The sequence below is a fragment of the Syngnathus acus genome, chromosome 24, assembly GCF_901709675.1.
Source record: "Syngnathus acus chromosome 24, fSynAcu1.2, whole genome shotgun sequence".
In the NCBI taxonomy this organism is placed as follows: domain Eukaryota; kingdom Metazoa; phylum Chordata; class Actinopteri; order Syngnathiformes; family Syngnathidae; genus Syngnathus; species Syngnathus acus.
Genome location: NC_051108.1, coordinates 2,335,482 through 2,353,844, shown reverse-complemented (window position 1 = coordinate 2,353,844; position 18,363 = coordinate 2,335,482). Strand labels below are relative to the sequence as shown.

The 18,363-nt window shown below is 46.6% G+C and overlaps 1 protein-coding gene across 1 annotated transcript; it reads left to right on the top strand.

Annotated features, from left to right (window-relative positions):
* Positions 1 to 143: 143 nt before the first annotated feature.
* On the top strand, positions 144 to 1,682 carry mrpl19 (mitochondrial ribosomal protein L19). The gene is made up of 6 exons (XM_037244266.1): positions 144 to 300; positions 478 to 586; positions 691 to 809; positions 887 to 1,021; positions 1,089 to 1,270; positions 1,345 to 1,682. Exons 1-6 carry the CDS (start codon positions 222 to 224, stop codon positions 1,576 to 1,578), a joined length of 858 nt encoding a protein of 285 aa, XP_037100161.1. The 5' UTR covers positions 144 to 221; the 3' UTR covers positions 1,579 to 1,682.
* Positions 1,683 to 18,363: the final 16,681 nt, after the last annotated feature.

Genomic DNA, 18,363 nt, shown 5'->3' with positions numbered 1-18,363 from the left:
ACGCTAAATATAAATTAAAGTATTGACGGACAACCACCACAATACAACATTTGACTACAAATCAGCGTTTTTCTACAAAAGTGCATTTAAACAACTTCTCCAGCCATCTTTACGTATGTGCCGCCACCTTGTGGTCTTTTGGCCACATTGCAATTCAAGCACGTTTCTTCTGGCCCAGTGAGGCTTCCGTCGTACAAGCATATGACAACAGAAGGTCAAAGATGGCAGCCTCCGTCAAAAGGCTCGAAAAATGTCTGTTTCCTGCAAAGTTGTTAAGAAACTTACAGCTCCGGGATGAACGTAAGTTCCCACTTTTGTTTCGCCTGCATTATTGCTTAACAGTAGCCTTTGTGCGTCCGTCCGAGCTAACTGTAAGCTAACGTTGCTATTTAGCAGACTCGTGGTACTCCACGCCACCGGTTTAACCTTACGATTCTAATGCTGTGGTTAGATAATCGGGATTTGTTTTGTTTTCAGGATTCTTGTCCACATCTGCGTGTCATCTGGCTGCGGTTCCACCAAAATTCACCCCTCCGACCAAGCCTGTCATTATTGACAAAACGCAGAATGTGGCAGCTCTGCGGAAGTATGATCAAAATCCAAGACACGTTTTTGTGCTCATTATGAATCCCTCAAGGGGAAAATTATATTTTGTTTGAATGCAAACCTCGACATGTAATTTTGTACTAGGTTCCTGAGCCCAGAATTCATCCCACCACGTCAGAGGACAAACCCGGTTAAGTTTCACATAGAAAGGAAAGACATGATCCGCAGGAGATCCGTGATCAACCTTCCTGAATTCTACGCGGGTAAGTCACTGGCATCAGCAGCCATGCCGCACGTTAACGTCATTACTACGCTCATTCGTGTCGTTTTGATTTTCCAGGCAGCATACTTGCCGTGACCATGGCTGACCCCAATGCCAGTGGCAAATCAAATCGCTTTGTTGGCATATGCATCCAGAGGGGAGGCAAGGGTCTCGGAGCAACATTTGTCCTGAGGAACATCGTAAACAGTCAAGGTGAGCACATTTATCTGCTGTTAGCCTTCAAAACGCAACAAGTGACAGCTAACTGGTGGTTTTCCAGGTGTGGAGATCTGCTACGAACTGTACAACCCGCGCATTCAGGAGATCCAGGTGCTGAAGCTGGAGAAGCGGCTGGATGACAACCTGATGTACCTGAGAGACGCCTTGCCCGAGTACAGCACCGTGGATCCGGAAATGAAGACTGTGCCCATCTCTCCAACTGGAGAGGTGCCGGTAAACACGGTCAGTGAGACATGTTGGATCGATACAATTACTAAAATAGAATTACAGTGACATTTTCATTTTGTGCCCTCCAGCTTAAAGTGAAAATGCGCCCGAAGCCATGGTCCAAACGCTGGGAGCGGCCCAAGTTCGACATCCGGGGCATCCGCTTCGACCTGTACCTGTCGCCGGACAAGATGGAGGAAGCGCAGAAGTGGGCAAAGCCTTGGCAGGAGTACGACATGCTGCGGGAGTACGACACCTCCGAGATCGAGGAGCAGATCTCCGGCGAGATTCAGCAGGAGACTAGCAAATTGAAAAGCACCTGAAGACTCATAAAACTGGACTAAGATTTTATTTTTTTTTTTTGCTTAAAGTCTCTTCATACTTTACATATTCAGATGCTGTATAATAAACGCCACAAATAGCAAAACGTCCACGTGTCTATTTTGACACCTCCTGACTCTAGGGGGCGCTGTTTCCCTTCTTAAAGCAGTCAGCCGTTGCATAACTGAGCCTCTGTCTTTGCATGGACCCATGCCAGAATTTTGCTGTTGAATCAACAAAAGTCAGCTTAGTGCTTTCATAGCGCAAACCCCTCAAAGAAACCTTTGAGTACAAGTTACAGATTCAAAGTATTTCACCCTGAGTCAACCTGGACACCCAGTAGTGTTTTACTGTTGTGGATGGAAAGTTGCGGTATTGGGAAGGTATGTCAACGCATCACTCGCCTGGTATAAAAACACTTACGACTCCTTATGTTACGCCTGCTCTTGGCCAACGTGTGTGTGTATATAAACACTCAACGAGTCCCCTTGCACTCTAATTTCTCCATATTACAGGATGACACGTAGGGAAAATGGCCTTTAATAGGCGAGGAGCAGATGTTTACCAGACTCACAACGGACCACACAGATAGAAGAGGCTGATCATCGCTTGTGACGGTTAACGTCCCAAAACAACTTCCAGCATCATCGTACACAGCCGCTTGTTTGGCCCCAAACTATGCACCTGTCAAGCCTGCGTAACTCCACTTAAAAAAAAAATCATATAAATCAACGTCCCGGACCTGCAGCTAAAACGACAGCCCCTTTTGTGTACAGTAAATCAACCAGCATGTTATTCCGCCACCTAGCATGCCCTCCCCCTGCCGCCTCTATACGTGCAGAGGCGGGTTATTTCTCCTGCCGCATGCTGCCAAGTCTTTATAAGCAGACCGCGACTGGTAAGCCAGTTTGAAGCCCCACAGTTACATCTTCAAGGAAAGTTCCATTCCAGTCTGTGCATGTGAGAGAGCGTCAGACAGCGAGAAACATCTCAACTGGATGCGCCATCGGGTTGACTTTATTGCACCTGGAGAGGAGTTAAAGCCCCACACACATGCATACACCATATCAGCCTTCGGAGACAGACACCTCAAACAGTAAATGTCTGGCCAGGCCTGTCTTGTTAGGAAACCAGATACTCTCCATTCACACTCGCCGTGGGATCAGTGGGCGGGGCATGCAGGTTTTGTCTAATCGCAGTTTTTCCTCCAAATCAGCAAACGTGATGACACAACAGTTTCTCTTCACAATAACCGTTGACGGTTTTTATTCGAAGCAAATAATTGTTCTACAATAAAAAAAAAAAGGCCCGCACTTACATACATAATGTAAACAAGCGCGACAGAATCTTCTTTCACCCGTAGGCTCGAGGTAAATTACATCCTGTCACCGTGCCTGTAGATGATCTGATGAGCGCGTGTGCGTACGTGTACGCTTACACGGGGGGGGGCCACCCGTAGTCCCGGCTAAATTACACACTTGAGTTTCACCATATGCTTTACGCCAAATGACACGGGCGGTCTGCGCCAATAGTGGCCTCCTGCCGCCATCACTCCGGCTTTTTTTTTTTTTTTGGCGATGCGCTCGCTTTACGCACGACCCGACAGAGGCGGGCAGCTGTTGGCGTACGGCAGCTGATGCCTGCTGCCGGTTTTATGAATGGCGTCCTGTGCGGTAGGCGTCTGGCAGGCCCTTGTGGGGGTCACGAGCAGCCTTTAAGCGTCACGGGGTAGGGATGTCAATCAAGCGGCGCGTTTGCGAGGTGCGCTTCCGTTCAGGGGCAACGCGTGGAAGAAGCCGTCAACGCCTTTCCAAATGAGCCGAGCGCTCTTTTGATTGACAGACGAAACTGGAAACCCTGGTCTTGTCTAATTCCTGCCACTTACCTAACTGATAGTTTATCTCGGCGTGACGTCGATTGAATTTCTCACACTTGACAAAGCATCAAGGGACGGGATGTTTCAATGGACTCATGTCCTTCTTCGTGTAAAGCAGGAGATGTCAGAGTTAAGCCCGCTTCATTATCTGCACCGTGTGAAAGCACGGTCCGCCTATTTCCCCCCCCGCTAATTACTGTGACATGCATCGACTTGCATACAATTCATTCATCGTTCCACTTTCAACATATACCAACATATGCAAATGCATGTCAAAACATTCACAAGCATTTTCAAACTTTCCAAGAATCCTCCACCGACCAAAAATCCACCACTACTATTCCCACCAAAATGCCATCATCCATTCCCAACAAGCCAAATTCACATCATCGCTCCTATTTGAAATCCATAATATTTATTTCACATTGGTAATGGATTTTCAACATGCTAAATATTTCCACATCCCACAAAAAAAAAAAAAAAAACTCATTCAGTCCCATTCCACATCATTGACTTCCTCAAATACTTTTGGGAACGGCGGAACTGTACAAGCTGCAAGCTTCTCACGAGTGTGACTCAAACATTGCTGGTGGTGTTTTGAGACAAATTCCTGTAGTATCGTTTAAAAAAAAAAAAAAAAAGAAAAAAAAAAGGATTGTACAGCTTGGCCCATTCAACAGCAGAGTGGTCCTCGGTCATATGATCGAAGAAACACTGTGACTGGACCTAAGGCCAAATTTGTTCTTTAAGTCTTTGTCTGGACCAGTAATCCAGTTGAAAGTTTTTTTTTTCTATATTAAATGTCCTCGTGCAAACAAAGGCGGCACTATGCGGCATGCAAGAATGGGCAAATGAACAACGAAGCCAGAACATTTATTTTTTTGACGCACTATTTTATGCCTGAGGCAGCGAGCATTGCAATCAGAAATGAGTCAGTGTGTGTATGTGTGCCAAATCATCGCCATTGTGCCACTTTGCAAAATAACTCTGGGCAGCCTTAACAGAATTCCTGCGGCAGCTGTCTGAATATGTCCTCCGCTCGTTCTGGCCAAATCATAATCCTCCCCTTTTCCGTGCATCTGCTATTGCTCCAGATAACAGCACCAAGGTTGTTGGGCGCATTCTTCACATTTCCAGAGGATCGCACACAGCATGTTCCCTGGCCACAGCTTGTGTTTTGATGTTTTCACGCTCGGGACAGGTCATAACACAGCACACGAGGTGCTACGAGGGGGCGCTTGCTTCTGTTTGGTCACCGTGACCTTGTCGGGGCACTTTTGCAAAGCAGCCGTGAGCTCGGAAACTATTCCGTCGGCTTTGATCCCGGCGTGATATCGAGGCGCAGTTGCGCTCGCATCCCTCTGGGGGGCGCCCTCATCTTAACGTGCTAGGCCCCGGCACAGCTGGTCCTCCTCTGTCCCGAGCTGTAATTGCAGATCTGCCCTGGGAAATGGAAGGAGGAAATCCCAGAGCTTTCGCCCTGCGCCGATGACAATAATAAAAAAAGAAAAAGAAAGAGAGGTGAGGAAAAGAGGAAGAAAGAGTCGCAGCTGAGATGAAAGCGGATGTGGAGGCATGAAGGTGAAAGCATAACAGGGAGGGGGGGGGAGGATGCTGGTAGTAAAATGCTCCACTTTATTAACCTCATTTATCTGAGAACCTACGAGTGAAGGGAAAGCTCATACTGGGAACACAAGGCTGGAGTTTGCTAATGACTACACACACACACACACACACACATCGCAGCTGAAGAACACTAACTAGACTTTGCATTCATTTCCTGCACACCTTTTTTTGTGTCCAGGCATTAAAAAGACAACGGTGACCCGACTTGCAAACGTTTAAGATGCAAGTTGTCGCTAGCTTCAACCACTGACGGACAATTAGCATGAACACAAATGGTGGCGCAATTCACGTAGACAGACAATATCACGACACTCTCAAGCGCGCTATACTGTCCCCGGTGGACAAGACAGGCAACTACGCAGATAATGAACAAATTGTTGGACGATTTAAATTCTATTTATTTGTCTCATATGGGCACACACACTCCACAATCACCATATCAAACTAAAATGCTTTCTCCCGACGTATTACTGGCAAATTGGTGCAATCTTTCGCCTCCTTGCCAGACCGCAGAGCTTTTCAAAGCATGGGCCCCATCAAGTCTCAAGAACAGTTTAGCTTAGAAGTGCTGAGAGGGCACTCAAAGGTTCGGGGCAAACAGTCCGTTGGAAACTTGTCACAGTGGGAGGCAACGGGATCGGATAGAGCGAACTCTGCTGCAATGACTGCGGGTCAAGAAGGCCAGCAAGCACCTACGTGAATCATCTCAAGTCTCCTCAGATGACTGTTTGCTGAGGTTGACCTTGTTTAGTGGCCAAAAATATGCTTCAAGCAATAACTTTATATTAAAAGCAAGCTCTTAGCTCATTTGCATTCAATTGTCCAGTCAAGCAAAAGCTCCTCACGCTCATCCATTACACACCGTGGCCACGGATGACCTGAGTGGACACAAAGAATGCACTCTTAGGACACTCGCACAAGACGAATGAGCGAAGATGCACTCTGAACTATTGACAAATGGCGTAAAACACACACCGGACACACACTTAGAATGCGCATGGGAAGACGGATGATACGGTCCTGGCCGTGGCCAACTGTAGGTGACAAATGATGGCATTGTCTCAGCGCGACAGCTGACCAGGGGGTTTATTTTTTGGATTTGCCAAAGGTTAAGTGAGCGGTCTGAAGAATGGTTTTAGTTGGTGATGTCTAAACTTCCCCATTCTGGAAACTTGAAACTAATTAACGCAAAAGGAGCGAGACCGGCAAATAAAAATGTGAGTCGACACCCTTTGAATCGGGTCGACGGATGATGTCGGGCATTCAAAGCAGGGTGCTTTCAAAAATGCTGTGAGCGGTGTCAATACGCAAGCCGTGTTGCTATCTTCCACGCCATCATTAAACCTTTGACCCTGTTGTGTGACTGCCCCCCCCCCCCCTACCCCATTTGGAACCCAAACTTTTGTGTTTGACGTCTGTGATTGCAGTCCATGTAGGGTCTAACTTGAAGGTGGCTAATACGAAGAAGGCCCATTCCTTACGACTTCAACATTCCACAAATGTTACGCCTTTCACGCCGCCTCAAAAGCCGACAGATTTGCGGTCTGTCTTCGACCCCCATTTTCTACACCAATCCCCATTTTTAGACCTTTTTGTAGTCCCACTTTACCGGCTGATCTTGAGGAAATGCCGAGCGCGGGGAAATATCATCCATCTTGAAAGAATCTCCATTGCCGGATCGATATCAAAGACGTGAGCGAATTTGGATAAGCTGATTTCCGTGGTTTTACTGCAGCTTAGCCAGCTGATAGCCCCCCCCCCTGCCCGATAACAACGCAGTATCTATTACTCGATGTACCACCCAGACATCATTACCCAAAGGTCGCGACCTGCGAACCGTTGCCGGCCTGCGTTGCCAACGGCTGGCCGGCACCACTCAATACTCGAGGTCCAGTTTCCCAATAAGTTACTCCGGTTCCCCGCCGTAGTTTACACAGAAGTGTCCGGCTTGGGGGAGGGAGGCGATGTTGGCTAGTAACCAGCTGCAGATGTTGCTCCGGGAACACCGGCCCTCATTAACTTCAATGGACTTCCTAATACGACAGCTCCCATATTTCATTGACCGCGCAACCCGGGCCCCGGCGGACCCGACTGATGCTTCCACTCCTCGTGAATCGAGTGCGCTGATGACAGCGAGGTGCGAAGACACCGGGGGGAGTGTGAGGCGCGACGTCGGAAAGCGGACACGCGCCTTCTCGCAGAGAGGAAATCAATTTATCGAAGCTTTTTTACGAGACGGTGATGATAGCTCGGTTTGAGACGATAACAGCTTCTGGGAAGACTTCCAGCAATATTTTCACGTGCTGCAGTCAGAATTTTTAGCCTGGCTTTCAAATTTACAGTCAAACTAAATAATCTCCTGCCATCTAGTGGTCAACAGTGAAATCACACCCAAAATAACTCAAAGCTCAAACGTTGGCGCTTAGTCAGGGAATATACAATCCGATTGGGTCAGGTATGAGCGGGAAATGGGCTACAGCTGTCGGGTATCAAAACCTTTCTACCTTTCTCAAAGCACATGATCGCTGCGCTAATATCCGCAAGCCCGCCTGCCGTTTGTTCTTTCTCAACGGCGCTGGGCTGACTTTTTTTTTTTTTACGAGCCCAGCGGCACGCCATGACTTCCTTTGAACCGAGCCGGCTCGAAAGCCCCGGACACGTTAGCGACATCCAGCCCTAATGACATGGCTATATTATCATGCCCATGACAGTATATCACCGCTGTTCACACTTGCCTCGCCTAGCGTGCTCACATAAATACAAATCGTTACGGGTGACTATACGGAGGAAAGAAGTGGCGAGAATTCTTTTGCTCCCTGGATCTTCGGGATTTACCTTTTATGTGACAGGCTTGCCGGGGGGCAAAGCCGTGCGGGGTGGGGTATCGGTAGAGGCCCGGAAGTGGCCGTAAGGGGGCAAGGGGTTCCCTCAGGAGCAGAGAACCGAGACGTCGGAAAAAATTCTCGGTGCTTTCCCCGTGCCTATACAGAGGAAGGGGGCCCCTCTGGATTTGTCAGTTGAGGCTGCAGCTGTCTCCGGGAAAAAAAACGGACCACAGTGGACTTGACACTTGATCTCTCTTCTCCGTCTCCATCCTTTTATCTCTCTGTGCTTCCACTCGGTGTATTTCTTGCCTCATCATTCCTTTCGCTCTCACACACTTTGACACCCCCCTCCCCACTCCTCCATTGCTTTTTTTATTCTGACCAGGGGTCTCAAACTCCAGTCCTCGGGGGCCGCATTCCGACATGTTTTCCAAGTTTCCCTCGTTAAACACACCTGATTCAAATGATCAGTTCATCCTCACGTTCTGCAGGAGCCTGTTTAACGAGGGAAACTTGGAAAACATGTAGGAATGCGGCCCCCGAGGACTAGAGTTTGAGACCCCTGATTTAGACCAAATAAGACTCCTCACACTTGACTTTTTTTTTTTTTTTTTTTTTAAGTAGCAAGGAATGCTACCAGGGCATTTTGAGATTCGAACTTTCAGTATTACAAGTACTGTTGAACTCAAAGCTAAGTTAGCATTAGCTTTCCACCTCGCTGCACTAACAAATGGCAAAAGGTGAGCGAGGGGTTGCTGTCATGCTGCGGAAAAGCAGCTTAGCTTAATGGACACATCCGCGCCTGTGCTGGTGGAAACCGAGCCGGCGCTTTTTTTTTTTTTTTTTCTTCCCCCCTTGTCTCCGTGTAATTGGCCTATTTTGTCCGTGGCGGCACATCTGGCTCCCAGAGCTGTCCGGTCAGCCCGACGGTCTCTATAAAGAACAAGTCCGTCCATAAAATCTCCATTAGTGCGAGGCTGCGGGGAGGTCACGGCGAGGAGGAGCGGGGCAGGGGGGGGTAACGCCTTCACACGTGGGGTTAGAGGTGAGCGCTGTTGACATTCCTCCCGTGACTGTCTGATATCAGCGTGATTGATCTACTGCGGCCGGGTTGTGGGAGGTAAGCTCCCCGCTCACATCCGCAAACTTAAACATTTACGTTTTAGCTCATGCCTCTTGAAACGCGTCTGGCACGTCGCCTCGCTTTTGTCCCGGCTCACCTCCGCATCTGTCGGATCTCCGAGCGTGGCTCGGGTGTCACGCGCGGGGGTATTGACCTTGGATGTGCGCTTCGCCGAGTGTTTATCTGTTTTGCTTCTTAGCTTAAAGCAGATAAAAGACGAGTTGTGATTGATAGCCCGCCATCCTCGCCAGGTTTGGGGTTAGCGCTTCTACGTGAAGCGACGGTATAGGCTGCGAGTTATTACCTCGACAAATTCCGCACCTTCCCATTGATGTTGGCCTTGGAAGGGAGCTGAAGTTTTCTACCTGCACATGTTAATGAGAGCTAAATGTACTTTTTTTTTTTTTTTTTTACACTCAACCCCTCGCAGACACGGTCGAAAAGTGAAGTATGAAGTCCCCGTGAGAGGCCTTTTAAATCTTACCGGACTGTTATTCACAATTACGTAACATCTTTTCAAGCTAGTTTGGCGCACCGCCGTTAGCATAGCGCTAGCGAAACGGTTTCTTCACAATCTAAAAGTAATTTGAAAAGTTTAGCACAATTTCTACAACTAACTTCTTATCCAGAACACAATTTTAACATTGTGATTTTTATCACCACTTTCGAGCCGATGTTTAAATATTTGTGTTTTCAAGCTCCAACACGCAGTTGTTGCGTAAACTAACGGCCGCCGCGGCACTTTCGGTTAGAAACGCTGTTGTGTAAACATCACAGAATGTCAGCAAACCTACAGCGTGCTATATGAGCACGAGGTAACAGGCACCAAAAAACTTCAAGCCAATATGAGAAGTTTTAAAGTCCTTTCAAAAAAAAAAAAGTTCTTGACGGCAACCCGTGAGGCCCCCTGTATCTTGCACCTCCTCCTTGATTGCTATTTTTCAAAAAAACAGGGATGCAATTACGAGCGCCATTATGAGTTGCGATTTTCAGTAAGGAGACAATTAAACGAAGTACACTCAACTTTCCCGTAGGTCATTACAGCCCACTCACACTTATCTCCCCGCTATCAAATCCACCGTGAGCCCACAATGGACTAAATCACATGTAATTGAAGTTTTTTTTTTTTTTATTACCCCTTTTACCCTGATAATCTCCTGCCGTGTTTAGGGAAACAAACAAACAAACAAACAAAGTTGGAAACAGACGGTCAGCGGCCGGCCGGGCTGATTAGGGCTCAGTCGTCGGGGGCAACGGGACCCCGGGACCTCGGCTTGTTGGTTTTCCCCTTGGGAGGTAAAGTCTAGTGAGTATTTAAGACGGACTTGGAGGTCGGACTTGTTGTTTATTACTTTAATTTGTCTGGGTGGTTGGAGAAAGACTTCCAGGTTGTTTGAAGAGAAGCTGGATGAAGCTTGGCGTGTGGCATGCTGTGCTGGGCGGTGGGCCCAATTTTGAAAGCCTCCCCCCTCTTTGCCTCTCATCTACAAGTACTAATTATCTTAAACCGAGATGAAACATCCAATTACATGCGAATCAGGACAACACATTGTGGTTCACTCCCAGCAAGAGCCAAAAACATTCCAGGAAAGTCATATTCAATGTGATTTGGTGAACGGAACAAATTATTTTAAAATAAGCATTTGATTGAATCATAATAATATTTTCATTTAATTAGTCTAAGAATATTCTGAACCACCCCCTTTTTTTTAACTCACTAGTTTATCATATGCATGGACTCTTTTTGACGGGCACATCCTCAGAAGCAGAACAACTTAAAAATAACACAAAGAATAAGCGGCGTGTGGATGGAAACATAACTTCCTGATCATAAAAAGAGGTCATAAAAAAAAAAAGTCCCGCCGGGTGAAAGCTCAATTGTCATCAAGACAACAGTAAAAAGCGGTATTCCCTGTCTGGGTGCCAGGATGTGGATTTGAAACCATATATCAAGTCATCATGAAGGTTAAAGGCTGTAGATCATCGTGTAATACGGATATTTCTAAAAATAAACATATGTGCTCTTTTAGGGAAAGGGAGAAAATGTTTGATAGTTCCCATTTTTCTACAGCGCTTGTTGACATTGGGGTTGAACACGAAACAAATTCCCTCGCCCGCTCAAGGACACGCGTCGGACGCGGAGACAATACGACGGGGTGGAGAAGAAGAAAGAAAAGCAAAGATGAGCGATGAAGCTTTTAAAAGCAGCAGACGCCGAGTGTGAGAGGATGGAAAACTTGCGCGGTGCTGAGAGATTTTTGGAGGCAGGGATGTGGCCAGAGACAATGGGACAGACCGGGGCACGGAGAGAGTCGTGCAGTCGGCAGGAAGTCCCCTAATAAAAGCTTTCCTGTCTCACTTAGCGTCCCCGGTCTCCGAGGCCCGCTTGACACCAATTAAACCTGGTCCACCCCCCCCTCCCCTCCTGACACCCACACAGGACACAGACAGGGCTCCCTCACAAGCTAACAGCATTTAGCATCAATGCTAATTGTGGTAAAGGCGGTTTTATTCATAAAAGGTATTCAAATCATCAGCTTGTGGTTTTCTGCACATTTGCATAAACGCGAGCAGCTGTGTTGTGTCAACGCGTCTTAGTTTAACCGAAATATTTAACCGTAAACGCTGTTACACAACAGCCAGCAGAAGAAAAAAACAAAAAAAAAAAAAAAACAGCTCCTCCTTGTATGAACACCTGTCCTGCAGGTAAACTGAAGAAATACAAATACAGTGCCACCACATCCATTTTTTTTTATAAAGATTCAATTCATAAGCATGTTTCGGGTTTCAAGTGAGGACAAGCCCGGGCTTATCCCGAAAGGCCTCGAGTGGCAACGATGTCCATTGTTACAAGCCGGTTGCGTGCTTTGTGGTCATATAAGGTGTTTGCACAGCGGGAGGAAAAAAATATATATCTGCAAGATCTAAGGTCTTCAGAAACAAATCCATATTCATTGAAACTGCTCCCCCCCTCCCCCTTCCGCTCTCTCATTCTCAATCCATCCTCTCTCTCGTTCGATCCCTGACTCAACTTTCACATTCCTGAAGCATTCCTGCAGGATTAGCCTTTCGTATTCTCAGGTTCCGCTGCCCCCCCCCAACTGTGACGGTGACACACGCAAGTGTGTCTTTTACACTCTCGGACTTGGCAAAACAAAGGTCACTGTGGGAAATTATTAACAATTACAATATTATGATTTTCTCTCTTGAAAATCCAAACAGACACGATTGTGGTTTGAAGTTGCTAAAAATGAAATTGTTCAATTCACTTGAGACACACACATACTGACATCTGGCTTTTGTCTGCTACGGGAACACAATCAGTTTTCATTCCGGTGTCCGATGACTGTGCGGTAGACGCGGCTGTTTATCGGCTCCAGCTCAGAACAGCGCCAACGTAAACATGACACCCGGGTGTACACGCTAATTGGCCTCCGCAACCCCCCCGCCCACTTTTTCTGGTCTCTGATGCCGCGACACGTCTCGTCATAAATGCTGAACTTACACCTGTCAGACACTCGGAGAACAAAATTTATAGCCTCCAGTCAAAAGACGAGACAACTAGCATGGTGGCGCTAGCCACGTGTGCTAACTAGCATGCAATGTCCTTTTTTTCCTGTAAAGCCACATTTGGTTTAAAATAAATTTTAAAAAGTCATTTATCATTGTTCTCTATTTCCTAAATGCTTAATGGCCAATTGTTTCAATATTTTTTCCAAGTAGTATCTTATATTTATTCAAATTTTAAGGTACTACATAGCAGGCCTATTGTGCTACATAATAAATATTTGCCAAGGCTTTAGTACACACACAGAACATGGCCGCCGCTTTCCTTTTTTTTCCCCCCCCGACGCAGTCTTTTAAGTTAAAAGTGAGGCATTATGAGGTAATCATGGCCGCTTTCCTGTTTGCTCTTGGCTCGCTATAAGGAGGGCTTTGTGTTGAGTCGGTGTTACAAGCCAAACTAGTAGCGCTGGCTCGCCACATGTGGAAACACTCACACGACAAAAGAGAGAGAGAAAAAAGAAAAATTGGCAGCGACAGACGGCGTGGAGGGTGAGAAGGGGGGAGTCGAGTCGGACCGTGTGCAGCTTTTTAATGGCGAGGATCACCTTACTTGAGCCAAAATAAAAGTGCAAGCGGAGCCAAAGGCGCACCTCCAAAAAACCTCTCAGCTGTTTCCCCCTTTGGCTCTTGCCAGCATGACTCATATCTATCGCACCTTCCCTCTCTCCGATTTGCCCTACTGTGGCTGGAAAATAAACTTCCCATCCCTCCGAGTATCTTTTCTACCTCCCTCGTGCTAATTTGCCCCCTTATCCACGGCTTCATCTCGATCCTTCTTCCCCGACTCATGTTCCTGCGACTGTACAGTACACTTCTGTGTTCCTCCACATCAAACTGATTGCTTGCCGCCAGGGGCCTCCGAGCGGGGGGGGTCGGCTCGCTCACTTCTAAACATCTGTCCGTGCCATTAGTGTCGCGACCCCGAAAAACCGTCGCATTCTTTTTTACGCTGGAGAGAGCGTCAACGACGGCGAGCCTGACGGAAAACGAGCCGCTGCCGTTTTTTGGCCGGCGTTGTGAACGAGCGGGATGTTTTGAAAATGTGGGTCTGGTTAGGAGGATGTATGGAGAGGCAACTCTCGGCTGGAATCCGAATCAGGAAATGGGTTTGAGTGTACGAGCTGGATGGATGACTGGTGTCTTTGAGGAAGCTAGCGATGGTGACGGTGATGATGATGATGATGATGGTGGGAAGAAAGAAGCTAAGCTCAGATTTGTTTCCTGTGGGACATGATGGAGAATGAATCTGTTCCGAGGTCAAGCTTCTGCCTTTATAAATAACATTTGAATGGTCCTCCAAGTCAAACCTTAGAATTTCGTGAAATTTTGCTGAAAAGCGTATGCTATCTTCTCAAAAGTAGTCATCTAAACTGCTAATTAGCATTAGCATTTCAATTCATGAGGGAAATTTCATTGGGGTGCAGGTCAGTGATTATGAAGTACTCATTTCATTTCATGCCTAGAAGACAGAAAAAAAATGTCTTCATGCAATCCTTAAAATGTTGGATTGGATGAGCGGGACATTTACTGGCGCATAAATTACTAGCTTCTTATAGCGCGAGAGGCTAATGTGGACATCAATCTATTTTATGGCTAGTTATTGGTTTGTTTACAGAAGGGATCTTTGCTTGTCTGCCAAGCTCAAGTGGAACCAAACTATCAATAAAATATTTGTCAAATTCAAAACGTCTTTGGACGATTCATTCTCTTGGCTGGACCGATATAAATAGAAATATTGTTGAAGAAAGCAGAGCGGTGAGTCAAGCTCTAAGTTTACACGCTTTGCCTTCAAGCGTCGCCGTCCGAAGACAAAGCTCGGTCGCTTTTCCAGGGTGGAGCCGGATTTTGCGGATGAACAAGCAGGACAGATGGTCGCATGGACGGCTGAAATCCAATCCGTCATAGGCGGCCCCGGCAGAACCCGTTGCTCAACGTTAATGCCTCTCAAAACACGACGTGTTTAGTCAAAGTCCATTCATCATCCGCGTCGATTATCCCGTCGTGACTCCGAGGGGCGGGGTCAACGATCGCCAGTCGATCAAAGAGACGCGAGTGGGTCACTTCGCCGTTGACCCGACCAGACCGTTTTAAGATCTGGACCGGAACCTCTTCAAGGTGCTAGCATCATGCTACACACACACACAGCGGCACTTGTCTTGTGTAAGTGAGCTGTCTTGCGTTTCAACAATGTGTGCAGTGTGAGCGCCCGACCGGCCTCGCCTTTTCTTCTCCTGGCAGAGTTACCCAATCCGCCTCGCACGCATTCTACACGCATGACGGGCAAGCTCTTCTCATGACGCCGCCGGAGCCAGCCCGTTTAGTTCCGCTCCGGTTCTGTACGCGTACGGTTCACAGGGTCAGCGACGAGAAAGAGAAAGGGGAGGGGTGTTACCCAGCCTCCCCGACCCCGATGAAGATGCTGACCTCTGTAACGACGGTGGTCTTGGGGCACTTGGGGGCGGAGTCTCACGTGGAACATATACTGAAGTTCCAGTGAGGGCTCGCACAAATAATGCTGACCTTGCGATATGTGCAGCAACAAAGAGACGACTATTGACCTTGCTCGGAAAACTGGCAGAAAGAACCGTGTGTGTGTAACGCCCGTGGCTAAGCCCTCACCTCCGCTGACCCACTCAAGGGCACAAAGTCGACACCCCGTGACCTCCGACAGAACTTTAGCCAAATTTAAAAAGCGTGCTCATTTATTATGACGGGCTTTGACATTTTACGGAAAACGATTGATTGTTCCATTTTCTTTCAGCCGTCAAAACACATCGAGAAAAAAAGTGACTGATATTACCCGTCTCAGTTTTCTCAAGCAAACGTGGGAGGCGTGATTTTTGAACGCCAGTCAAACGTCATGTGACAACTTTGACCCCGATTGCAGGCTTTCGCCCGACGTTGGGCCGGCGAAAATAAATGCTGGCCTTATGAGAGCATCCATTAAAATCCAACGCGCGTAGTGAGGTTGAGGTCTGGCGTGCTGCTCCTGTGTGCCTCACTTTTATGATGTTCTCACATCTATAAACACACTTATTATATGCTCCTATTGCCAAAGCTGTTAAATCAAAACTTGTTTTTCACTTTGAATGTTCGCTAAGGCTTGCTAGGAAGAATCAAAGAGCTAGCGTAATGAGCTAACTGTTTATATTTTTTTTCCCAGGATGAAATTTAGTTGTAGTTCACAATCCTGGTACTTTTCTGACATGCCTTGTATTATAAGAGTAATAGTCTTACACTTTTTTTTTTTTTCCTTCCCCTCCTCGTGGATCCATGATGTGAATGCATGCTTGTGCTGTCAGGAACAGGATGAGTCGACGTAAATTGGGGTTTGGCGCGCCGTGCGCCGGCTAAGCGGCGGCATACAAACTGGCACGGGGTTATGTTGTGACGCCGCATGTTGCAGAGAAAACATACACTGCAGATGTCAACCGAGCGAGAGAGAGAGAGAGAGAGAGAGAGAGAGAGACGCACAAAAGATGCTTTCACTCGGTTCTGCTCGTTTTGCTGCGGACGGGACATCAAGGCCAAATTGGCAGTCAGCGGCGCGTTTGTGCGTTCTTACGGTTTACACTAGGGGTGTAGCGATTCATCGATACACATCGATTAATCGATATAATGCTCTACGATTTGTTGGCATCGATGCTAAACGTAAACATCGATCTATATCGCCCGTTTTTGACCTCGGACATTAGACACGACTTTATTTTGAAATCCAGTTCATTGTTGCTTGCTTCCTCTTTCCGGGAGCAGTGCCGGCGTGTTGTGTTGTGAGCAGAGCAGGCGCGTGAAAGGGGAGCCGACAACTACGCGGCTCCTGGGCTGGTGCTATGGCTAGTGTCCAAGAAGACGAGGAAATTCGCTCCCCTTTGGGCTTCAAGTCATTCGTTTGGAAGCACTTTGTAATTTCCTAAATAAAGAGTTTGCAGTACGTTGTTGATTTTGCGTATGAATTGTTATAAATCAGGATATTGTTCTATATCGATCGTAGAGCACTATATCGTGATGTATCGTGAATGAATCACAGCAGGCTTTAAGATATCAGCAAATATCGTATCGTGTATCTTGGTATCGATATGATATCGTATCGTTACAAAACCCGCGATTTACACCCCTAGTTTGTAACCCTAACCTTGATTTAAAACCCTAGTCGGAAACCCTAACCCTAGCTTGAAACCCTAATTAGCAATGGCAAAACTCCTTGGAAACCCTGGTCGGAAACCCTAACCCTAGTTTTGAAAGCCTAGTTAGAAACCCTAATCTTAGAAACCCTAAAAGTAGTTTGAAACCCGCGTTGGAAACCCTAACCTTAGCTTTAAAACGTAGTTTGTAACCCTAAGCTTGGTTTAAAACCCTAGTCGGAAACCCTACCCCTTGTTTGAAACTTTAATTAGCGATGGCAAAACTCCTTGGAAACCCTGGTCGGAAACCCTAACCCTAGTTTTGAAAGCCTAGTTAGAAACCCTAAAAGTAGTTTGAAACCCTCGTTGGAAACCCTAACCTTAGCTTTAAAACCAAGTTTGTAACCCTAAACTTGGTTTAAAACCCTAGTCGGAAACCCTACCCCTTGTTTGAAACTTTAATTAGCGATGGCAAAACTCCTTGGAAACCCTGGTCGGAAACCCTAACCCTAGTTTTGAAAGCCTAGTTAGAAACCCTGATCTTAGAAACCATAAAAGTAGTTTGAAACCCTCGTTGGAAACCCTAACCCTAGCATTAAAACCAAGTTTGTAACCCCAACCTTTGTTTAAAACCCTTGTCGGAAACCCTGAGCCTAGTTTGAAACCCTAATTAGCGATGGCAAAACTCCTGGGAAGCCATAGTCGGAAACCCTAACCCTAGTTTTGAAAGCCTAGTTAGAAACCCTAACCCTAACCCTAACTCTAGTTTTGAAAGCCTAGTTAGTAACCCTAACCCTAACCCTAACCTAACCCTAAATCTAACCCTAACCCTAGTTTTGAAAGCCTAGTTAGAAACCCTAACCCCAACCCTAATCCTAATCCTAATTTTGGAAACCCTAGTCGAAAACCCTAACCCTAGTTTTGAAAGCCTAGTTAGAAACCCTAATCTTAGAAACCCTAAAAGTAGTTTGAAAGCCTCGTTGGAAACCTTAAGCCTAGCTTTAAAACCTAGTTTGTAACCCTAACCTTGGTTTAAAACCCTAGTCGGAAACCCTAACCCTAGTTTGAAACCCTAAATAGCAATGGCAAAACTCCTTGGAAACCCTGGTCGGAAACCCTAACCCTCGTTTTGAAAGCCTAGTTAGAAACCCTAATCTTAGAAACCCTAAAAGTAGTTTGAAACCCTCGTTGGAAACCCTAACCCTAGCTTTAAAACCTAGTTTGAAACCCTAACCTATGTTTAAAACCCTAGTCGGAAACCCTGAGCCTAGTTTGAAACCCTAATTAGCGATGGCAAAACTCCTTGGAAACCCTAGTCGGAAACCCTAACCCTAGTTTTGAAAGCCTAGTTATAAACCCTAACCCTAACCCTAACTCTAGTTTTGAAAGCCTAGTTAGTAACCCTAACCCTAACTCTAACCCTAACCCTAACTCTAACCCTAAGTCTAACCCTAACCCTAACCCTAGTTTTGAAAGCCTAGTTAGAAACCCTAACCCCAACCCTAATCCTAACCCTAATTTTGGAAACCCTAGTCGAAAACCCTAACCCTAGTTTTGAAAGCCTAGTTAGAAACCCTAATCTTAGAGACCCTAAAAGTAGTTTGAAAGCCTCGTTGGAAACCTTAAGCCTAGCTTTAAAACCTAGTTTG

Bases quoted from the DNA above. Each gene is read 5' to 3' on its own strand.
- mrpl19 (XM_037244266.1), top strand. From the start codon at position 222: ATGGCAGCCTCCGTCAAAAGGCTCGAAAAATGTCTGTTTCCTGCAAAG. The intron at 810-886 runs GTAAGTCACTGG...TTGATTTTCCAG, and splicing joins CCTTCCTGAATTCTACGCGG to GCAGCATACTTGCCGTGACC. The intron at 1,022-1,088 runs GTGAGCACATTT...GTGGTTTTCCAG, and splicing joins GAACATCGTAAACAGTCAAG to GTGTGGAGATCTGCTACGAA.